Raw genomic sequence first — 24,633 nt, 5'->3', positions numbered from 1 at the left:
CCTGACGTCTCTATGCACTTCAGACATGGGGGTACTTGTCAGGAACAATGCATCAACCTGAAAGTTCACTTTATATCCCTATTAAAATGTGAGTAATTATAATGCAAACGCCAATAGCTGCCATCTTTCATATAGCTATTACTGGTATGTTCTATTGCAATTAATTATCGGTAAATTGTGATTACGAAAAGTGGAAGGATCTGTTTTCAGCAATAGATGCTTCAAATGATGACCAAGTACACTGTAGTCCTGAGTAATAAAATTGCGATTTTACGAATTTCCGGATGAACCAAATCCCAAAGATGAAAAAATAAAATTTGATTTTATCATTTTGCAGATGCTAAATTTGATTTCTGAAAGTTAAAATTCATAAAGCAGATAGGTCTATATTACCAGTTATTCTGTATGGTTGTGAAACTTGGACTCTCACTTTGACAGAGGAAAAGAGATTAAGGCTATTTGAAAAAAGGTGCTTAGGGAAAATAATTGGGGCTAAGAGGCATGAAGTTACAGGAGAATGGAGAAAGTTACACAATGCAGAACTGCACACATTGTATTCTTCACCTGACATAATTTGGAACATTAATTCCAGACGTCTGAGATGGGCAGAGCATGTAGCACATATGGGCGAATCCAGAAATGCTTATAAAGTGTTATTTGGGAGGCCGGACGGAAAAAGACCTTTGAGGAAGCCGAGACATAGATGAGAGGACAATATTAAAATGGATTTCAGGGAGGTGGGATACGATGGTAGAGACTGGATTAACACGTTGACTGCCACTTGACACGTATATATGTCCCTATACGTGCTGTGAGACGTATATACGCATCAAGCAGCAGTCAATGTGTTAATCTTGCTCAGGATTGGGACTAATGGCGGGCTTATTTACTTAGTTGTTTTTGACTTGGAATAATTTATATGCGTATAGGTTTAGTACACATTTGATTATATTAAATATAGCCCCCCTTGGAGTCAGTAAGTATGCAAATAGATTTTTCAGAAATTTGAGTAACACACTGAAGATCATCATCAATAGCTAACAATTCAGTGTCAAGACTGGAGGAGGATGAACATGATTTGAAGTAACTTTCTTGATATTTTGGAATATAATACCCTGTTCCTGATGTCTCACCATCAGGGTTTAGAGATCATCTGTATAAATTTGAAGGTGACCCTTACATGTGTTGCAGAGTAGTTCCATGGCATCTAACTTAAGAATGTATGGAGGATCATTTTTGGAATGATTTCCTGGAATTTGTTGTTTTCTAATGCCAGGCGTTTGACAATAAAGTCATTTGACCTCTTGCACTCCAATATTTTTCAAAGATATTATCATGACTAGCCACTGAAGCACAGATTTTGAGGTGTTCCGAATCCATTTCTTGGTTTGAGTTGCACAATGGGCAGTTAGGGGACTGATATATTCCAATTCTATGCAGGTGTTTGGCCAAACAATCATGGCCTGTTGCCAATCTAAATGCAGCTACAGACGATTTTCGTGGTAAATCGGGAATTAACTGTGGATTTTGATGCAGAGAGTTCCATTTTTTCCCTTGGGATTGAGTTATCAAATTTTGTTTGTTGAAGTCTAAGTATGTAGATTTAATAAATCTCTTCACAGAGTAATACGTAGATTTAGTAACAGGTCTGTAAGTAGCAGTGCTGCCCTTCTTTGCTAAAGCATCCGCATTCTCGTTTCCCAGGATTCCACAATGGGATGGTATCCATTGGAATACAATTCTTTTATTGAGTGATATTAATTGAGAGAGCATTTTAGTTATTTCTGCTGTTTGAGATGAAGGTGTGTGTTTAGAGACGATTGATAGAATAGCTGCTTTGGAGTCTGACAATATAACTGCATTCCTAAATTTATTGATGTGGCATAGAAGATTCCTGAGACATTCACATATTGCAATGATTTCACCATCAAAACTTGTTGTTCCATATCCAAGAGATCTATAAAGTGAGAAGAGACAGCATGTAACACCTGCACCGGCACCTTGTTCTCTGGAGATCAAGGATCCGTTGGTGTATAAATGAAGCTAGTCTTGTGGAGGGCACCTAATATTAATTGTCTCTAAAGACAATTGTTTCAGCATTTCAGTGTTTACTTCTGATTTCAGTATTTCTTCTGTTAAATTTAGATTATATTCTATATTTAATAGAGTTAAAGGGTTTGGTTTAATTTGTAAGTTTTCTTTTAAATTCGGGATATTGATTTTCTGTTTTAATTCTTGAACAATGGATATGAAACTTTTTTGAGTTTTCAATCTACAAACAGGACTGTATGAATGCCAATTGTTACCTGGTAATCTGATAAGTTTTTCATATTGAATCAGTGCTTTTTCTTCTATTGTCATTTTGATGCTGTTAATATTAGTGAGGAATCTCATAGAATCTATTGGAGTTGTTTTGATTCCACCAGTAATAAGTCTGAGAGCTTGGTTTTGAACATATTCTATGTTCCTGGCATTTGTATGCTATGTTCTAGAATTATCCATTTCCATGGAGAAATTTCGTTCACAACTGGAGTTTTGCAATGAGTGTGTCTGTGATATAGACTGGTATTTCTTCTTTGTTTATTTTGTAGAAATTACACAGGATATTATCTGACAGTTTGCAATTTTAAATGTACTTCTAGATCCTTTTTTAATACATAGTGTCTGAATGATTGAATATTACATTCAATTTCTAGGGCAACAGTTGATGTGGTTTTTGGTACTCCTAGGAATAATCTTAAGGCTGAATTTTGAAGAACAGAAATTTTTTGTAGATGAGTTGCTGATCCTACTGCCCATATTTCACATCCATAGATCAATTTTGATCGTATATAAGCATTATAAAACAAACACATTGTCGTGATATCTGATCCCCAGTCCTTATTAGCTATTAGTACACCATAGGTGACTACCAAAATAATAATAGCACTTTACTTATGTTACATATAACACCATACATGTCTAAAAGTACATAGTACATAATCATATTCTCTTCAAAATATGTGACTGGTTCTCAGTCAATAAATTAGTATTAAATTGTAACAAAACTAACATAATTCAATTTAAATCCTGTTGAAATTCAACGTCGCAAATTTCTAGCGCAATAATTAATAATAGATCCCTATTAGAAACAACAACAACCAAATTTCTTGGTTTAAAAATCGATAACATGTTAAATTGGAAAAATCATATTAAAGAAATTACCCCCAAACTAAATTCAGCTTGTTTTGCTATTAGATCTATGCAAAAGATAGTAAATATCAGTACCTTAAAAACAATATACTTTGCATACTTCCACTCGGTAATGAGTTTTGGAATAATATTCTGGGGAAATTCCACAGATAATAACAATATATTTCTATTACAAAAAAGAGTAATTAGAATAATAGTAGATGCCAAATCTAGGGAATCGTGTAGGACTATTTTAAAAAAAATTCAAATATTGCCCATGGCTTGTCAGTATATCTTTTCATTAATAATCTTCCTCGTATGTAATCGTGAAAACTTTGTAACTAATTCAACAGTTCATAGCATAAATACACGTCAAAAAAATGACTTTCATACTCCATTGGAAAGTCTATCGTGCTATCAAAAAGGAGTGCGTTATATGGCAGTAAAAATTTTTAATAGTCTCCCTATCGATATAAAAAATGAAACTCAAAACAAAAAATTATTTAGGGCCAAATTAAAGAAGTACCCAATTTCTCACGCCTTCTATTCTGTAGGTGAATTCATGACATTCAATAACACTTCATGAAATTGATACTAAAACTTTGTGTTGTACTAGTAGACTACAGTATATTGTAAATCACGTCTGTATATATTTCATCTAGACTGTGACTATAAATTAAGATTTTATAATAGTATTAAGTTTTTTGACTTGTTCCATATTCTAGCTGTAAGCATGTATGAATACCATGGAATGTTAATAAATGCAATACAACACAATATAGGCCTAGTTAAACAGAAAGACAAAATGTTGTGAAGCTATTCTGACATTATTTGAGAGATATTAATGCACACGGAGTTGTAAGAAAAACATGTGTAAATCGAATGAAATATCGTAGAGCCTACCTTAAAACCAAGTTCACCAGGATTTTCAGGCTCAAAGTCATAAAGGGCTGTGCAGGATGGACCCTTTGTCATTGGAGTCCTGGCTGGAGACCTCATTGGCGATGGCAGAGGAGATGCTGTTTGAAACATAAATATATTCACTAAGTACCTGTAATATTGGCAGCAAGGAAACGTTATTTGTTTAAAATACTAACATATAGTATTACTTTACGAAAGTTTACTTCATTATACACTTCAACATCATCCATAGCGCTACTATTCATCTCTGAATCTGGGCATCCTCAGGAACTCTCCTCCACCTGTCCCGATCATTATATAGAGCTCGACCAAGTTAAGTCTGCGAGCCGAGAGGAGAAGTTGGAGACAGTTCTGTAGTGAAAGGAGGCGGTAATGAGAGGAGACCAGTACAGTCTCATAGACAGCAAAGTTTTCCTACTGCGCTTCAGTTCATTGAGCGGTAACAATTTAAGACACTTTGAAATAGACTGTACTTCTACTTCTGCTTGACAGTGAGGTTTGGCGTTCTGATTGGCAAGCGTAGATGTAGGAGAGAAAGTTGCATGAGGGGGGATGCTGGGAGAGAGCGTAACTGTTGCCTTTATCTGAAGACAAGGACAAAAAATGCGTATGCTCCGTAGTGCATTTTAAACAATGTGCACACGAAATCTGAGCATCAAGTGACCTATGTGGCAACTGTGTTTTGCCTCTACATTCCATCCCGATATCCCCACTCGCAGACTTGACTTGGACAAGCTGTACTTACATTTTATAAATTTACAGATTATTGGAACTTGTTATACAATCTGAGTACATTAAATATGCTTTGATATTTGTTTGTTTACATCAGAAAATAATGACAGAAGATCACCAGATCTAACAAAAAATATGTAAATATAATAAATGGAAATATATTAAGTGAAACAATATATGTACGACACTCTTTTTATTACTGAATTATTAATAGAACATTAAAATGCATAATTATTATCTCTCTGCATACGTAACTTATCAGAATTAGTGGTAATAGTATAAAATTAATTTTGAAGAGGAACTGAAACCAAAATTAAAAATAAAACTATAAAACTGTTGGTGGCCGGGTAGCTCAGTTGGTAGAACAGCGAGTTACGGACTGGAAGGTCTGAAGTTCGATCACGGGTGGTGATGGGATTTTCTCGTTGCCAAACTTCCAGAACGGCCCCAAGGTTCACTCAGCCTCCTATAAAATTGAGTACCGGGTCTTTCTCAGGGGTAAAAGACGGTCAGAGCGTGGTGCCGACCACACTACCTCATTCTAGCATCGAGGTCATGAAAGCATGGGACTCCACCTCCTTGTCCTCCAAGTGCCTTCATGCCATATAAAGGGGATACCTTTTACTATAAAACTTTCTCAAGTTAAAAAATTATAAAAAAAAAAGTGCTGTACCTTAATGACAGACAGGTCTGTTTCAGCACTGGTGTGGTGACATCATCAGTGTTCTTCGAACTACTCAATAATATTTTTTTAACAGTTTTAACGTTTTAACTTAAGAAAGTTTTATAGTTTAATATAAGTGTTAAAGTGGACAACAAAAAACCATGAAAAACAAGAGAATTACAGACTTGATAACTGTTCGTTGCTGTGAAGTTGTTCCATCAATATTTAAAAATTATGCAATTTTTCGCTTAAAGCTGACATAATTTAACTCATCTTTAAAGCATAAAGTAAGAAAGTTAAGGAAATGGAATTGCATGAAATGCAAGATTAACTCAAAAAATTAATTAACCCTTACTACTACTTTGCGAAATGATTTTAACTTTCCTAACTTGATCCTTTTGAGGGAAATGTGTCATTAAGGCCGATCATCATCACATATATAACTACAAATATCAAAGAACTTCCTGAAAAACCTCAGAATACAAAAGCTGAAAATTCCTTTAAAAAATAATTTGATTAAAAAAATACTATTACATACACATAAAGAAAATGATCATATACACTTATAAAAATGAATAGATTAGAGCTAAAATCCAAACATTTGTATACTGTGCAAAAATACGTTTACTTTTCATTCCTGTTTAATTTATATTTTGAGCAATATTACGTTGAAATTGTATATACCCCCTGTTGACAGAGTATTTACATTTTCCCTTATGTGCTAAGCGTGAGTAGTGAATTGTTTATATGTACTGGAAGAGGTAATTATAACATTAATATAATTATTCATTTCTCGACACATGAGACACGTGTAATTATGAAGGAATAAGACATTAAAGAACTTTAGTTTGCTCATTGCCTGACAAAATTTACTATCAGTACCTGGAGTTTTTAAAGACTGTTCAACATGTGTTCGAAATTCTGAAATTTAAAATATGGCCTACTTAATGAAATCCATTTTCTGATTTAATAAAAAGCTAAGAAGAATAGTGTACGAGAAAATGTGAACCACACAATGCACAATAAGAACTATTATTACGCTATTATGAGGCAGAATGGGTAATACTACCTTCAATATAATAAGTTTCAGGTTCTAAGTGGGTGCAAAGGTGAGGAAGTACAGTAAGTGTGATTTACACGCAGGTCTACCGTTCAATTTTAAGAATATTATTCACTACATTGAAACAGTTTACAATATAAAAAGATAACAAATTGAAACTACCAACGTAAATATGTGAAGTACGACTGGCTCAAATTAGCTACAATTACATACTTATATACGAATTATTAACTAGATATATTCATATCTAATATTGGAATTGATCTAAAAATATAATTAAATAAATATGAAGAGTCTAAACAGCTGAACATTTTATTTTTATACATATATTCTTAATCTCTTGATCAAAAAGAATGACATCACACAACACACACAAAACACATTATAAAATTGTTTGTAGATCATTACACAGAGTGACAGCATCTGCTCAAAAGGCCAAAATCGTACAGGTAATAGAGAATCCCAATTAAGTATTTCGTATTAAATGGCCATGGTCGCCAATGCCATCTTAAGGCACTAATTAAAGTAACTGATTAAATGGCGATCTTACTCATGTTAATTATGTAAGCATGTGCGGCTTACAGCTGTTACGGTGTTACTTGACACCATCCTCAGAGCCTACTAGATCTTGGCGCTATCTCAACTTTGCTGCCTGTTGTGTGGGTGCGTTCGTGAGATGAAGAGTTGTGTCAAATAGTGTGTGTGTTCTGAAATTGATCTGTGTGTTGAGAATTTGATTAGGGTGTGTTTTAGTGTGTCTGTATATTTCATATTGTTCTAGTATGTTGAGTTTTTGGTTTTTGCGTGGTATGTGTAGGATTTCCATGTCTGTATTTATGTTATTGTATGTGTGGTTAGCATTAGTTATGTGTTCGGGATATGTAGATGTATTGTGTCCTCTGATTATTGCTTTAATGTGTTCTTTGTATCAAGTTTGGAATGATCTGCCTGTCTGTCCAATGTAGAAACTGTCGCAACTATTGCATGTGAGTTTGTGTACGCCTGTGTGGTTGTATTTATTTGTTTGTGTTGTTTGTGTGTTGAGATGTCTTTGTAGTGTGTTTTCTGTTCTGTATGCTATGTTGTATTTCTGTTTTCTGAATGAGGATGCGATCTTGTGTGTGTTTTTGTAAGCTGTAAGTCGCACATGCTTACATAATTAACACGAGTAAGATCGCCGTTTAATCAATTATTTATATTCAAGTGTTAAAAGTAGTGTACGAAAGATTCAACATGGACTAATTAAAGCTCAAAATTTCGGGACAGAGTCTGAAAAATGGGGAAGTTTACTTAGATGCCAGGCATATTACATTACTATTGAACAGATATTTGATGGAGAAAGGAACTGGCCATCCTACCCCATTATCTCCTGACTTAGTTGCCTCATGAGTGATTCCTTATTGGTATCACTTGTGAGGTTCAGACCTGTCTTCGGACAGTTAACTAAACAAATGGATATTTGATACAGTTAGTTGAAAATTATATGATATCTCTTTTTACGTCATATAGTAAACAAGTTACAAATTACTGACATATACCGTAAACTGGGATTACTTTGAACACACAGGAAACTTTGAATATTTTTTCAGAAAATCATATTTAGGTTTCTATATGCTGCACTTGTTATAGATGGAGGTAAATTATCATAAAAATCATTCTCATACCAAATTTACCTCTATCTAACAAATGTAGCGTCTAGAAACCTAAATATGATTTTCTGAAAAAATGTTCAAAGTTTCCTCTGTGTTCAAAGTAACCCCAGTTTACAATACTTAATGTTAAGATGGAGGAAACCACAAACAAGGTGCTAACAGACATTTATACAATTTATAGTGAAGTAGATTAAGTGTCTGTGCATCTGAATGGTTTTACCAGAACGGTTTCGCAATAGACATCATCCTAATTGGAAAACATTTATCTCTGCAGACATCACTTACAGAAGAATGAGTCACTCATGCCAAAAACAGAGGGCTATGGTACCGGTACTGTAAAAATGGTTCTCAGTTATTTTTTTCCAAAGGATTTGCTATTTCAAATACTCATCATAGACTTCTCTATCATCTGTATAATTTTGACAGTATTGAGCTGAGACACTGTAGACATATTTGTAAATAATCAACTTATCTTAATAACAAAGAAATACGATGACCTATTTCCTTTCAAAATTGTAGAAGAGAACAAAGCAACAAACAGATTGTGATATCAAAACCAACACATGCAAAATATCCATCACCATTGAAAAAAAGAGCACACAAAAGCAGAAAATGTTACTGCCTTGTAAACGAAGGGAAGAGGAGCTTTCTCTGTTACTCTTCTATTCATTTTCTGATCATCTTAGTTTTAGTGAGCGGTTAAATATTAATATGTTATACTCATTTTTAAAATTACCTATGGTTTTTGTGTGATAACATTAAAAAAACAGTGATTTTTCGTAACAAGCCAAACAAAATGGACACAAATATGACTTAAATAATATGTTAAGTATAATTAAAGCTTTAGCATGTATTTTTTAATTTCTTGTACAGGACTTTTTAAAATGTAAATACAAAATATAAAAAATACATATGTTTTCTTTAATTTGATTGAGCTTTTGTATTTATTCTTCTCCTTTCTTACTTCACTGCGTTTATCTTGCGTAGCAAGATAATTGAATAGGAAAAGGAGTAAGGAAGGAATGGAGAAAATTTAATATCAGGTTCTTTCTAGTAACAATTTATTCATACCTAGTATTGATGTTATTGTCCAGAAGTAGAAATTATAGAACAGATAAACTAATTCAACTCCTCAACTATAGCAAAATCTATTTAAGATATGAAGTTATCTTTGACAAAATAAAATAAACAAATACAATAATTTATGTAATGCAAGAAAACAAACACTTAAAAGGCCAGAAAATAAAAATAACTGAAATATTGCAAGTTGTAGTAGTATCCTTATTGTTTTATGTCTCTAATTCTTGATCTTCAAGGAATTTAAAATAACAGAAGTGTAGAATACACACTAAACTTATACCGATAGAAAGAAATTGAGGTATCTGTAAAGAACTACCATCACCATATATCATATCATATCATATCATATCATATCATATCATATCATATCATATATCATATCATATATCATATCATATATCATATATCATATCATATATCATATCATATCATGTCATATCATATATCATATCATATCATATATCATATCATGTCATATCATATCATATATCATATCATATATCATATCATATCATATATCATATCATATCATATCATATCATATCATATCATATCATATCATATCATATCATATATCATATCATATATCATATCATATCATATATCATATCATATCATATCATATCATATCATATCATATCATATCATATCATATCATATCATATCATATCATATCATTCAGTTGTTTGCTTGGCAACAAGTGAAACTTGTGTGTATAATACTGTTCTACGAATGCTGTTCATTTTGCTGTGTTCATTTACAGTGGATGTAAAAGTCGGCAATTGGTGATCAGATTTTTAAATGAAAAAACATGCGAGTGTGGTGGAAATTTACACGTAGATTGTTGATGTTTATAGTACAATGTAATGAATGAAGGAAATGTGAGGAAATGAAGTCTGAGATTTAAACAAGGGAGAACGAATGTGCATGATAAGAAACAAAATGGATGTCCCTATTCACAATTTTTCAATTGCACGAACAATAAATTTACAATAGTGTCTCGCTTTTTAATACACAAAATCGTAATTGAATACCTTCAATACCAAAAATGTGTATCCAATGGGTGCCAAAAATGTTGATGGATGCTCACAAGGAAAAGTGCATATGACTGACTTGACATTTCCAGAGCATGATCACAAAGACAGCAATGAGTTCTTCGATCATATTGTCACTGGTGATGAAACGAGAGTTTTACGAAATCACACCATAAAGCAAGCAGTGGTCTTAAAGAGAAAATGTATAGAGTATCCAGAAGTGTCTTGCATGACAATGGATGGCCTCACACTACTAGTATGTGTGCATTATTGAAAACGTTTGGATGGGAAGTTTTTGACCAAGCAACATACAGTCCTGACATTGCACCTAGCGACTATCACTTCTTTCTCCATCTTAAAGAGATTCTGTTGTACAGCTGTGGCTTAATTGCTTGGCAGTGAGTTTCTCTGACGAAGGAATACTAAAACTGGTGTTACAATATGACAAATGCCTCAATAAATATGGCAACCGTATTGAAAAATATTGTAATATATATAGCATCAATGTGCATTAAAAATATCTCTTAACAAAATTCTTTGTTCATTTTCCTATACCTATCTATCCTTACTTTCCGGATGCAATTCATATCATATGATATGACATCATATCATATATAATCAACTAACAAGTACTGGAACCTTGTTGGCCTCTTATGGTCTCACACAAACTTTTCATTGGTCTTCTTTCTGGTTCCATTCTTACAAGATGTTGCTTCATTTTTCAGAATTATCCATTTGACTTATTGTGAGATAAGAATGTAGATAAAAATCCCAGGAAAGTTTATCATGCTCTTGCTGTTAAGTCCAGATGGTGGGGCTGCCACCAAAACGTTTCTGGACAAAATAAGGGAATACAGAAGCATTAGTTGAAAATAACGAGTTGAGAAAATTACTGACAACTGTATTCAACAACTATTAATCAATTATAGATTTGCCAGAGAAAGAAATATGGGAAGGTTGAGAAAAAGATGGTTTGAATAACCTTAACTGTACACACAGTATGAGACTGGACCAGATTCAGTAGCATAATCTCTGTGCACAATGAAAGTACACTTCTTTCAAGAAATATTACAATACTAATATATTTTCTCATTTTTACATAATTTATTATTACTGAAAAATCGTCAACATCAAGTACCACGGATTCGACCATGTGGCATATTCCGACATCAGAAGATATCTGACATTGTTTATTCCACCTGGTTATCGGTTGTTCCCTTGTTCTATATTTACTTGGCCTATATTATATCATAAACAGTTTTTTTTTGGAATCCTCATTTCTTGTATCTTTGTACATGTTCATTCCAATTTACTCTATCAGAAAGAACATTTTCATAATAAGCTTCCACCGCTATGGAGCAACGGTTAGCATACCTGACTGTGAAACAAGCGAGCCCGGGTTCAAATCCTGGTTGGGACAAGTTATCTGATTGAGATTTTTTCTGTTGTTTTCCCTGAACCCATTAAGAGCAAATGCTGGGTCACTTTTGGCGCTGGATGCTGGACTCATTTTGCCGGCATTATCACCTTCATTTCACTCAAGATATTAGATAACCATTGCATTTAATAAAACGTCGTAAAAATCAATTAAAAAACCAGTAATATTCAAAGAGTGTCATAAACTGAACTAAAACACGTAAATGAATCTTATATATTTTTTTAAATATCACCAAAACTACAGATTTCATTAAAGTAAATGAAAGATGAATTCACAATAGGCAACTTAGATTTCACGAACTTTAAGCAATAAAATGAGATCAGGACAAGTTAGTAATTTCTTTTACATTATTTATGTGTTACTGTAAAATATGTGAATTAATATTCATAATGATGTTACTATTATTCTTGATCACGTGTCGTACATAAATGGAATATAGTATTTCAAAATCTAAATTATTTTATTTTATTTCATTTCTATTTTTGCTGAGTTAAAAAAAATAAACAAAAAATTATTTTCACCACTCATGAATTACTGACGATTATAAGGTAAACTATACGAACTGAAAATTAAGTCTGTAGGTACTTCACTAAATTAAAAATTACAGAAGTTTCTTAAAAAACACACACACTCGCAGAATAAACCCACTTCAAATGCCAAAATTTATTTCGCAACACATTCTGAAAGGATTTAGAAAACTGAGAAGATCTCAAAAAATATGGTTAGAAACTGTAATAGATCACTGAGGTCTACCTATAAAACTCGTATTATTTACTAGTTGGTTACTAACAATGACTGACTATTCTCAACTGACATCAAATTTCAAAATTTGTGCACCTCGTACTAATATGAGCAGATGTCATGACACTCAGAAGGGCATGGTCTGTCAACTCCTGGTAAGAATTCTAGAGGGGGCGTGTGCCATTGTATTGGGAAACACTCAGGCAGTCAAGTGACGGCAAGTAACAATAGGTGAGGTTCTTGTTTAGCATTCCTGAGCAATGGGTGTACAATACCGCCACCTTTCCTTCAGCAGCGTCACTTTGCAAGTGTATGCATACATATAATGTTCTTTATAAACCAAATGTTTTGTTACCTGTTCGTTGTTGCTTTGCTAGTCGTACCTAATATTTATACTGCATTAAACTTCCGGTAATTCAGTGTTACATGACAGATCAAGATACTTCTTTTCCAAGTTTAAAACAATATGAAGTAAGAAAGGAGAGATAAAACCAAGAGCCCGAAATGGATCAAAAACAGAATTCTATATATAAATTTATGTCTTTTCTTCAGAATGGCTCCTTTGTTTCACTTTAAACTAATATTTAAAAAAAAAATTACAGTTACTTTGTCTCTTGTACTTTAATGTTTTATTGTTTGTGTATGAGGTAAATAGATAGATTGTGAGTATGTTTGTGTGTATGTGCGAATGAGAGAGAAAGAGAGAGTAGGAAACAGAATTTAGCTAGTGTGATTTTATGTTTCTCATCTGTATAAACATTCAGTGTGTCATTTTATCGTGACAATCGATCCAAAATCACATAATTTCTATTTAATAATACATAAGTGCAATGATAAATTTACGCCTTACACGATTACATTAAGTGGTAGGTGGGTAGTAATGTGAGTTACCATTAGAAGAGCGTGGCGCACTGCCAGTGGAGGGAAACAGCTCCAGTTGATTCGGTTTGGGGTGCACAGGAGAAGAGGCCTGAGAAGTGCCTACACCCACAGCAACAGAGTTGTTAGTCAACACACATTCAACAAGAAAGAAGTTACGAAGAAAGAAAGATTAAATGTTACGAAATGATTGCCTCATCATTGATTTAATTGCCCATTCAAGATTAGATTGCAACAATTTCTCTATCTTTTATATCCAGAAATGTCGTACATAGGGGAGAAGTGGGTACAGTAAGACAGGGAGAACAGTGGCGGCTCGTGATAGAATATTATGTGTGTTCACAATTTTGTGGTTCCAAAATCGAAGAGAATTTGAAATTGTACTTTTGACTATAATTGTTTGTTTACTATGCCGCCTTTGCTTATCTTAAAAGTGAATGATTTGCATTAACGTTTTCGATACATGTGTATCATCTTCAGATGTGAAGTGTTAAATTAACATTTATAATGAAAACCTTGCCTATTAGATGGAACTTAATATGATATTCAGGTCATACTAGTGTGATTGCATTAGACTTAACTTAAGTTGATCTATGATATACATGTTATGTTAGGTTAAAATCACTTGCAGTTCATGTGGTATAATCTAAAATATATAAAACTATTTAAGAATTGTATACAACTATAAATGTAGTCATAGAAATGTGAAAACTTTGTAGAAACACTTTAAAAAGTTTAAAAACACTTTGAACACTTGTTGGCTGTGTTTGCCAGTTTAGACTTCGTTGAATAGGGAAGTTTCTGTTGATCTTGATGTTTGACAACGGATTAAAGCACAGTATCGTTTTGTCACTAACATGTCTATATTTTATTAAAATGTATGTTGTTAAAACGTTTCATCCAATTATGGTTGATAAATTGATGTAAATCATAGATATATATTACTGATACAAGATGGAAGTTGTCGGGTCCATAAGTTTAGTATCAGCCTTGCATGTGGTTTGACGTGTGTTGATCTGCTCCTACTTGATGCTAGGCTGATACTAAACTTATGGACCCGACAACTTCCATCTTGTATCAGTAATATATATCTATGATTTACATCAATTTATCAACCACAATTGGATGAAACGTTTTAACAACATACATTTTAATAAAATATAGACATGTTAGTGACAAAACGATACTGTGATTTAATCCGTTGTCAAACATCAAGATCAACAGAAACTGCCCTATTCAACGAAGTCTAAACCGGCAAACACAGCCAACAAGTGTTCAAAGTGTTTTTAAACTTTTTAAAGTGTTTCTACAAAGTTTTCACATTTCTATGACTACATTTATAGTTGTATACAATTCTTAAATAGTTTTATATATTTTAGATTATAACACATGAACTGCAAGTGATTTTAACCTAACATAATATGTATATCATACATCAACTTAAGTTAAGTCTAATGCAATCACACTAGTATGACCCGAATATCATAATATTAAGTTCCATCTAATAGGCAAGGTTTTCATTATAAATGTTAATTTAACACTTCACATCTGAAGATGATACACATGTATCGAAAATGTTAATGCAAAAATCATTCACTTTTAACATAAGCAAAGGCGGCATAGCAAACAAACAATTATAGTCAAATATTAATTGCTTATCGGCAAACTACAATATGAAATTGAAATTGTACGTTTAGTCTAAAATGAAATGTCATGATTCCAATGTTTCACTATCGAAAAAAAACTGTATATAAATTCAAAACGACATATAATAATAATAATAATAATAATAATAATAATAATAATAATAATAATAATAATAATAATAAGAGCAATAATAATAGTAATAATAATGAAACTCAGTCTTTCTATTTCCAATTTTTCCTGGTAAGCCAGTTTACCCAGTTCTTTACTGTTCCAAATTTCATTGAACAGAGTTAATTGTTTACGTTTGTTAATAATGAATACATACCACAGTCCCGTTATTTACAAACGCGTGTGTTCAGTAATATATTTTGAATCACAACACACTGATACACTATAGCCTATACCAGTACTGTAATCCCATTCACATAGATTGATTGCTATAAATACATGCCAGTAAATATTATTCTTAAATATTATACACTACCATACAGATACTTAAATTCATACCACCACCACAGTCAGCCAGCACGTGTTTGAAAGTCAAACTATGCTATTATGCCGACACTGAAGTATAGTAATTCACAAACTACACTCTCGTAGCAGCACTGTACACACATCTATGTTAAGTAAACGTTCCTACAGTCAGATGCTGACATCTACAGGCTTTTAAATTTCCTCCTCGAGATATTGCATGTGAACGATAGGCACCGATGCACCTGACATCTGTAGGATAGATACTCATCATGTTCACTTAACGCTTCGTGCTCTTTACGAGTCATAAGCGGCCAGCTAAAGACAATTTTCTCCCGCGCATGCATGAAATTCCTGTAACCATCTCGAAAAGAGCACGGCTTGTACGTGAACGGATGTTGCCAAATTTACATAAGAAGTTTATGCAAGATGCGAGAAGTTTAAAATACTCGATTCTGATATTATACATCCCCACTACGTCAATACGGTATCAAAGAATAAAACTAGTCGTGCATTAATGGAAACAAGGTGTTCACGTGCTCTTGTGCTCTTATTGACGCACCGCCACTGATGGTAAATTTTGATGTCGAGATGTTGGTAACAGTGGAGTTGTATGTTTGCATGAGTGAAGTAACAGTATTTTCATACTCGATTTGATTCTAGTTATTAAGGTGAGTGATGAAAAAATAATTCGTAATTTTTCACTTTAGAAGTAGAAGTAAAACTTTGGCTTGTGTTTAATGAAGGTTATATTTCATATACAAATGAGATATAAATATGAATGTTTTATTACCTAATACTATGGTATTTGAGATTATGTTTGGCAAAGTTTCGTCTTTCTTGTTTTAATTTTGAAGTGATGCCGTCATTTTTAAATGAACTATACGTAAAGGGAACAGTGAGACATGCCATTGAAGGGTACACTGAGACGTCTCACTGTTCCCATGTACCAATGATTTGCAAAAACAAACTGTAATTATATTACATTTACCAATAAATAACATTAAAAATGAACATACTAGTAATCAACTTAGGAACTATAGCTTAAAATAATGGATACATTACATTTTAATGGTTTCATAAATAAAAAATTATTCAAAAAATGTAAGAAAATGTTAAAAAAATAATAAAGAATTACATTAAATTCTTATAATTATAAGCTTTGTTGTCACCAAAAATTCATTTCATGTTTTCGCAAAAGTTTGAAATGTCATGGAAAATTCACTTTCCCAAATGTTCCAGATGTTTCAATGGTTTCGAAGTCAGACATCAAAATAATTCTAAATAAGCCTACAGAACTTGGCAAGATAAAGAGACAGCAAGCTTTCCTTTGTTTTTAAATAAATGTAGATCATTTCAATGTCCGTTAATAGACACTGTGGTGTCTCACTGTACCCTCCTGATTGGGAACAATGAGACATTTGCATTTTTTTGACAAACACGTATTGTATATTATGTCCTTTATCTATTAACATTTTTGTTTATGTATTATTATACTCCATATTTTAATGTCTATTTCTATTGCACTTGATTTTAAAAATACTTGAATCATCACTTGCATACACATGTCTTAATATTTTGTGTCTCACTGTACCCACTAGTCCCCTACACTCAAAAAACTCGCTAAACACTTACTTAAGCTTTCTTACTAAATAAATAAGAGAGTATCTTTCATTTCCAAATTAAATTATTACATAATGTCGTCTTTACTTTATAATGTCATCAGATTTGTAGTTTTGTCTTAGACTTGCAGTCACTTGTGTGACTCTTTTGTTGTAACGAACTAAAAAAAAGAACATTAAGTATTATTACATAAAGGCACGAATGACAATATTCGTAAACCATATACCTGAGTTCATCATCGTATGAATTGGTACAATTAACATTATTTTATTTTTGCAAGCATTACGAATTTATCGAGGTTAGGTTAGATTAAGTTGGGTTATGTTGGGTTGGTACAGAGCTGCGGTGACTTTTCACTGTACGCTTATTTCTGTGGATGATAAATATGCACAAATGGTTTCATGTAAAAATAACAGATGAATGGAAATATGTTCTGTAGCCTCATACCATTTGTCGTCTAAAAACACAATATAAAGATTTCTCCCATATTTAGTTACGAGTTCACATGTTGGAAGGTGATCTTTGTTCCTAGTTCTGTTGGCTTTCTTGAAGATAATATATCTAGATGAAACCAAAATTTGTATTTTTCATAAATATTTGCCAAAAACAGTTGTGATCTGTTTCCAATCCGAATGTTATTTCTTTATTACTGAGTTATGTATTTCTCTTTCATAATTCTTGAATAATGAAACTTTTTTTCTTTTCCTCTAGTTGTTTGTTGCAACCAGAAAACTACATAAGAATTTAAAATAATAACACTAAAATCTCGCTAACTTTTCAACAAAAAGTAGCTAAATCTCTCCAAAGTTTGTTACAAAATCCCCAGAAATGTCGCTAAAAATTAATAAATATCACTAAATAAAAATAAGAAAAAGATACATATGTGGAAAAAAATATAATTTCCTCGTCGTCACCCTCTTCTGCGGAGTCTGGTTGTATTATTGACGGCTGTGATGTTGAAGTGGAAGGTGTGGGAACAGCTGATTGTGAATACACTACACTTGATCCAATCATTGACACTACACTTTCTGGCAAATTGTAAGTGTGGAAATTTTCACCCAAGCGTTTGACCACAATTTTTTTTGTGAAACCTAACATTTTTTAAATCTTATATATTAAATATATTAAAACCAGCAAAAACTACAGTCTCATTTGCTTCACACGAACTGTCGGCACAAAATTCCAAAACTCAATTGCCGCAGCTCGGTTCGGAGTGGAAAATCTCCGCGTTGCGAGGAAGAACCAAGAATTAGTTAGAGCTCACGACTCGTCACATGACAATCAAAGTTGCCACCGCTTATGGGCGTTGGAGCAGTAGCATTGAGAGAGAGATCTAACCCGTGAGAATCATTGAATCAGCATCTTTCACCCCTGATCACTGATCACAAATATATGAGATCAGGGCTGTCACGTATGAATCATTAGACGACTCAGTCATGCACCCATGCCTCTTCTACAACTAAGAAGTGCATGACTTCAGTTGAATATTTTAACTTAAAAGAAAGGAAAAGGTGGAAGAATATAAAAATCAGCAGAAAAGTCGCTAATCGTATTTTACAAAATTTGTCGCCGAGACTGATCCAAAATTCCCTAGATTTAGTGACTTATCGCTAAATATGGCACCACTGGTTTGAAGTGCTTATAGTTTCGAAAGATTTACTGCAATCTCATAGTGAATGGGCAATTTAATAATTAAAAAGTACATTCTACTAAGAAGAAAAGTGTCAGTATGGCAGAGCACTGATATTAACATTTTTGTTTTTGTTTCACGTAGTTTGTATCAATGTATAAAGAATTGAAGAATTATTCAAGGATCAAAGAGTACAACAAGGGTTGGGTGACAAACAACCATTCACGGAAAGACAGTATACACTGAACGAGCTCATAGCCACGAGAAGGGACATGACACCCATAGACCACAACACACTATGATGGCATAGGGCACGGATCCGTCAGACCACAGCAATGTTATCGTTATAGGACTCATATCACCTGTTGCTGGGTTGACATGCACAGAATCATGCCACGCTGCTCTGCCGTACTGACCCGTACTATGAGGTGGAAGAGGTGGCGCACCATTCAAACCATCTGAGATGCCTTCCACATGTAGGTCAGCCAGTGTTTTGGGAATGAACTCTGACTTAGGTCTGCTAGCTGCTTCATCTTTCCTGTAGGACAAAGAAATATCTCATTATATGATGACAATGAAGGTTCAATAAACAAGTCACATTCAATATAATTTACAAGAAACAGCCCAAACTAGTTATTGCAAAATATTATATAAGCTTAATATCGGAAAACAAAAATAAAAATAACATTGGGAGTAATCAGGATCCGTCTGTGCTTATCTGTTTAACAAATATTGGTTGTTATAATACTTGTCACATTAGTTTCATATCCATTGTTCAAGAATTCAAACAGAAAATCAATATCCCGAATTTAAAAGAAAACTTACAAATTAACCCAACCCTTTAACTCTATTAAATATAGAATATAATCTAAATTTAACAGAAGAAATACTGAAATCAGAAGTAAACACTGAAATACTGAAACAATTGTCTTTAGAGACAATTAATATTAGGTACCCTCCACAAACATGGCTTCATTTATACACCGATGGATCCTTGATCTCCTGAGAACAAGGTGCTGGTGCAGGTGTTACGTGTTGTCTCTTCTCACTTTATAGATCTCTTGGATATGGAACAACAAGTTTTGATGATGAAATCATTGCAATAAGTGAATGTCTCAGGAATCTTCTATGCCACATCAATAAATTTAGGAATGCAGTTATATTGTCAGACTCCAAAGCAGCTATTCTATCAATCGTCTCTAAACACACACCTTCATCTCAAACAGCAGAAATAACTAAAATGCTCTCTCAATTAATATCACTCAATAAAAGAATTGTATTCCAATGGATATCATCCCATTGTGGAATCCTGGGAAACGAGAATGCGGATGCTTTAGCAAAGAAGGGCAGCACTGCTTCTTACAGGCCTGTTACTAATCTACGTATTACTCTGTGAAGAGATTTATTAAATCTACATACTTAGACTTCAACAAACAAAATTTGATAACACAATCCCAAGGGAAAAAATGGAACTCTCTGCATCAAAATCCACAGTTAATTCCCGATTTACCACGAAAATCGTCTGTAGCTGCATTTAGATTGGCAACAGGCCATGATTGTTTGGCCAAACACCTGCATAGAATTGGAATATATCAGTCCCCTAACTGCCCATTGTGCAACTCAACCAAGAAATGGATTCGGAACATCTCAAAATCTGTGCTTCAGTGGCTAGTCATGATATCTTTGAAAAATATAGGAGTGCAAGAGGTCAAATGACTTTATTGTCAAACGCCTGGCATTAGAAAACAACAACAACATTAGTTTATTCAGTTTGTAACGTTTTCGGCTTGAATAAGCCATCTTCAGACAAGTTATATGCCTAATTACATGAATGAAATAATATTTAACAAAATTTGATAACACAATCCCAAGGGAAAAAATGGAACTCTCTGCATCAAAATCCACAGTTAATTCCCGATTTACCACGAAAATCGTCTGTAGCTGCATTTAGATTGGCAACAGGCCATGATTGTTTGGTCAAACACCTGCATAGAATTGGAATATATCAGTCCCCCAACTGCCCATTGTGCAACTCAAATCAAGAAATGGATTCGGAACACCTCAAAATCTGTGCTTCATTGGCTGGTCATAATAATATCTTTGAAAAATATTGGAGTGCAAGAGGTCAAATGGCTTTATTGTCAAATGCCTGGCATTAGAAAACAACAACAACAACATTAGTTTATTCAGTTTTTAACGTTTTCGGCTTGAATAAGCCATCTTCAGACAAGTTATATGCCTAATTACATGAATGAAATAATATTTAACAAAATTTGATAACACAATCCCAAAGGGAAAAAATGGAACTCTCTGCATCAAAATCCACAGTTAATTCCCGATTTACCACGAAAATCGTCTGTAGCTGAATTTAGATCGGCAACAGGCCATGATTGTTTGGCTAAACACCTGCATAGAATTGGAATATATCAGTCCCCTAACTGCCCATTGTGCAACTCAAATCAAGAAATGGATTCGGAACACCTCAAAATCTATGCTTCAGTGGCTGGTCATGATAATATCTTTGAAAAATATTGGAGTGCAAGAGGTCAAATGACTTTATTGTCAAACGCCTGGCATTAGAAAACAACAACAACATTAGTTTATTCAGTTTTTAACGTTTTCGGCTTGAATAAGCCATCTTCAGAAAAGTTATATGCCTAATTACATGAATGAAATAATATTTAACAAAATTTGATAACACAATCCCAAGGGAAAAAATGGAACTCTCTGCATCAAAATCCACAGTTAATTCCCGATTTACCACGAAAATCGTCTGTAGCTGCATTTAGATTGGCAACAGGCCATGATTGTTTGGTCAAACACCTGCATAGAATTGAAATATATCAGTCCCCCAACTGCCCATTGTGCAACTCAAATCAAGAAATGGATTCGGAACACCTCAAAATCTGTGCTTCATTGGCTGGTCATGATAATATCTTTGAAAAATATTGGAGTGCAAGAGGTCAAATGGCTTTATTGTCAAACGCCTGGCATTAGAAAACAACAACAACATTAGTTTATTCAGTTTTTAACGTTTTCGGCTTGAATAAGCCATCTTCAGACAAGTTATATGCCTAATTACATGAATGAAATAATATTTAACAAAATTTGATAACACAATCCCAAGGGAAAAAATGGAACTCTCTGCATCAAAATCCACAGTTAATTCCCGATTTACCACGAAAATCGTCTGTAGCTGCATTTAGATCGGCAACAGGCCATGATTGTTTGGCTAAACACCTGCATAGAATTGGAATATATCAGTCCCCTAACTGCCCATTGTGCAACTCAAATCAAGAAATGGATTCGGAACACCTCAAAATCTGTGCTTCAGTGGCTGGTCATGATAATATCTTTGAAAAATATTGGAGTGCAAAAGGTCAAATGGCTTTATTGTCAAAGGCCTGGCATTAGAAAACAACAACAACAACATGAATGAGGTCCCGGGTTCGATACCCGGCTCCGGAACAATTTTTCCCTCGAAATTATTCAAATCAACTTTACAGGGAGTTATACCTGAAATCTTGATTTGCATAATACACGTCACTGTTCGTTAACAGAAAACCACAATTTAAGTCACACAGAGTTAGTGTGCACTCGAAGTTGGTTGCTTGACGGTTGTCAGCCCACTTTGAGGTCTGTGGATATAGAGGGAAAAATTGGATCGGTGTCGGTTAGAGTTCCCGAGTAGCTCAGTGGTAGAGCGTTGGTACGTTAAACCAAAGGTCCCGGGTTCGATACCCGGCTCCGGAACAATTTTTCCCTCGAAATTATTCAAATTATTCAACACGAATGAAATTGGTACATGTGTATATAGTACAAAATAGATGAATCAGTTGAAATTACAAGTCTCTATGGTGATAAATATTGGACATAAATTGATTAAAACATTAAAACAAGGGCTATATGAGCCATGGTCAAAGGTTATTAAAACATGTGCAATACTGTTACAATTACTAAATGTTGGACCATCTGTGGTAGTGTCAATGCTGACTAGAATGAAGATGATTCAATATTGTATGTATTGTGATGGCATCTCTGTAGTCGCAGGTGGTGGGTAACACAGTAATTGTAACAATATTGCACATGTTTTAATATTTTTGTATTTTAATAACCTTTGACCATGGCTCATATAGCCTTTGTTTTAATATTTTAATCAATTTATGTTCAATATATATCACCATACTTATAATTTCAACTGATTCATCTATTTTGTACTATATGCACATGTACCAATTTCATTCATGTAATTAGGCATATAACTTTTCTGAAGATGGCTTATTCAAGCCGAAAACTTTAAAAACTGAATAAACTAATGTGACAAGTATTATAACAACCAATATTTGTTAAACAGATAAGCACAGACGGATCCTGATTACTCCTAATGTTATTGTATTAGCTTATCGGTCCTCACTATGCCTTTTAAAAATAAAAATAATCATGAATAGCAAGATTGCACATTTGAAACGTTAACATAAACACAGACATGGTTCTCCAGTATTGCCAATATTATTTAACTTTTACATGAATGAAATATATACAGGATGAATTTCATTATAACCTGAGAGAGAGATTTAAAGAAAAATAAATCGTCCAGCCTTAATTAAGGATGACCACGAGAATCCGGAAATTAATAGAAAATATAATACAATGCGTCCCCCCTGCAACCGTGATCCCAAGAAAAACTCACAGCTGTAACTGCCTCCATTCAACAGTTATGGATAAACCGACCAATAACAAAATTTCCCCATTTTTTTTTTAAATCTTCAAACCTTAAAAACTGCTAGGACATTCACAAAGAAAATTTTTTACAAATATTTGATCTTTACTGATTTAAAGAATAATATATCTTACATCATTCAGCAACAGTTGAGAATTGTGCACCAATTAGTTACTCATTCATTTTCAACTTTAATACTGAAAATATACGATTTTTATTTCGCAAATAAAGATTTCAGGTATAACTCCCTGTAAAGTTGATTTGAATAATTTCGAGGGAAAAATTGTTCCGGAGCCGGGTATCGAACCCGGGACCTTTGGTTTAACGTACCAACGCTCTACCACTGAGCTACTCGGGAACTCTAACCGACACCGATCCAATTTTTCCCTCTATATCCACAGACCTCAAAGTGGGCTGACAACAGTCAAGCAACCAACTTCGAGTGCACACTAACTCTGTGTGACTTAAATTGTGGTTTTCTGTTAACGAACAGTGACGTGTATTATGCAAATCAAGATTTCAGGTAAAGTTGATTTGAATAATTTCGAGGGAAATATTGTTCCGGAGCCGGGTATTGAACCTGGGACCTTTGGTTTAAACCAAACCAAAAGTCCCGGGTTCGATACCAGGGTTCGATACCCGGGTTCGATACCAGGGTTCGATACCTGGGTTCGATACCCGGGTTCGATACCAGGGTTCGATACCCAGGTTCGATACCCGGCTCCGGAACAATTTTTCCCTCGAAATTATTCAAATCAACTTTACAGGGAGTTATACCTGAAATCTTGATTTGCATAATACACGTCACGGTTCGTTAACAGAAAACCACAATTTAAGTCACACGGAGTTAGTGTGCACTCGAAGTTGGTTGCTTGACGGTTGTCAGCCCACTTTGAGGTCTGTGGATATAGAGGGAAAAATTGGATCGGTGTCGGTTAGAGTTCCCGAGTAGCTCAGTGGCAGAGCGTTGGTACGTTAAACCAAAGGTCCCGGGTTCGATACCCGGCTCCGGAACAATTTTTCCCTCGAAATTATTCGATTTTTATTTCGTTTGAAAAAATTATAAATTCTCTATAAGGATGAAAGGCGGAATTATGGGGGGGGGGCACTGTCTCAATTTTCTTTTATTAACGTTAAAAAATATTGAATTCAAAAGATCTTTTTTTGCTT

At 33.8% G+C, this 24,633-nt stretch overlaps 1 protein-coding gene across 11 annotated transcripts in view; it reads right to left on the bottom strand.

Annotated features, from left to right (window-relative positions):
* Positions 1 to 24,633, bottom strand: part of EndoA (SH3 domain containing GRB2 like, endophilin-A) — a 392,332-nt gene that overhangs the window by 12,059 nt on the left and 355,640 nt on the right. For 7 of the 11 annotated variants that reach the window (XM_069840236.1, XM_069840239.1, XM_069840233.1 and 4 more), the window contains 3 exons: positions 19,160 to 19,281; positions 13,385 to 13,474; positions 4,075 to 4,190 (listed from right to left, as the gene is read on the bottom strand). In XM_069840236.1, the coding sequence (XP_069696337.1) occupies positions 4,075 to 4,190; positions 13,385 to 13,474; positions 19,160 to 19,281 (328 nt within the window). Of the gene's footprint in view, positions 1 to 4,074; positions 4,191 to 13,384; positions 13,475 to 19,105; positions 19,282 to 24,633 lie in introns of all 11 variants that reach the window. The other 4 variants (XM_069840237.1, XM_069840238.1, XM_069840243.1 and 1 more) reach the window with 4 other exon arrangements.

This window comes from Periplaneta americana, chromosome 11 (assembly GCF_040183065.1).
Source record: "Periplaneta americana isolate PAMFEO1 chromosome 11, P.americana_PAMFEO1_priV1, whole genome shotgun sequence".
Lineage (NCBI taxonomy): Eukaryota > Metazoa > Arthropoda > Insecta > Blattodea > Blattidae > Periplaneta > Periplaneta americana.
This window is presented reverse-complemented; position numbering and strand designations above follow the sequence as displayed.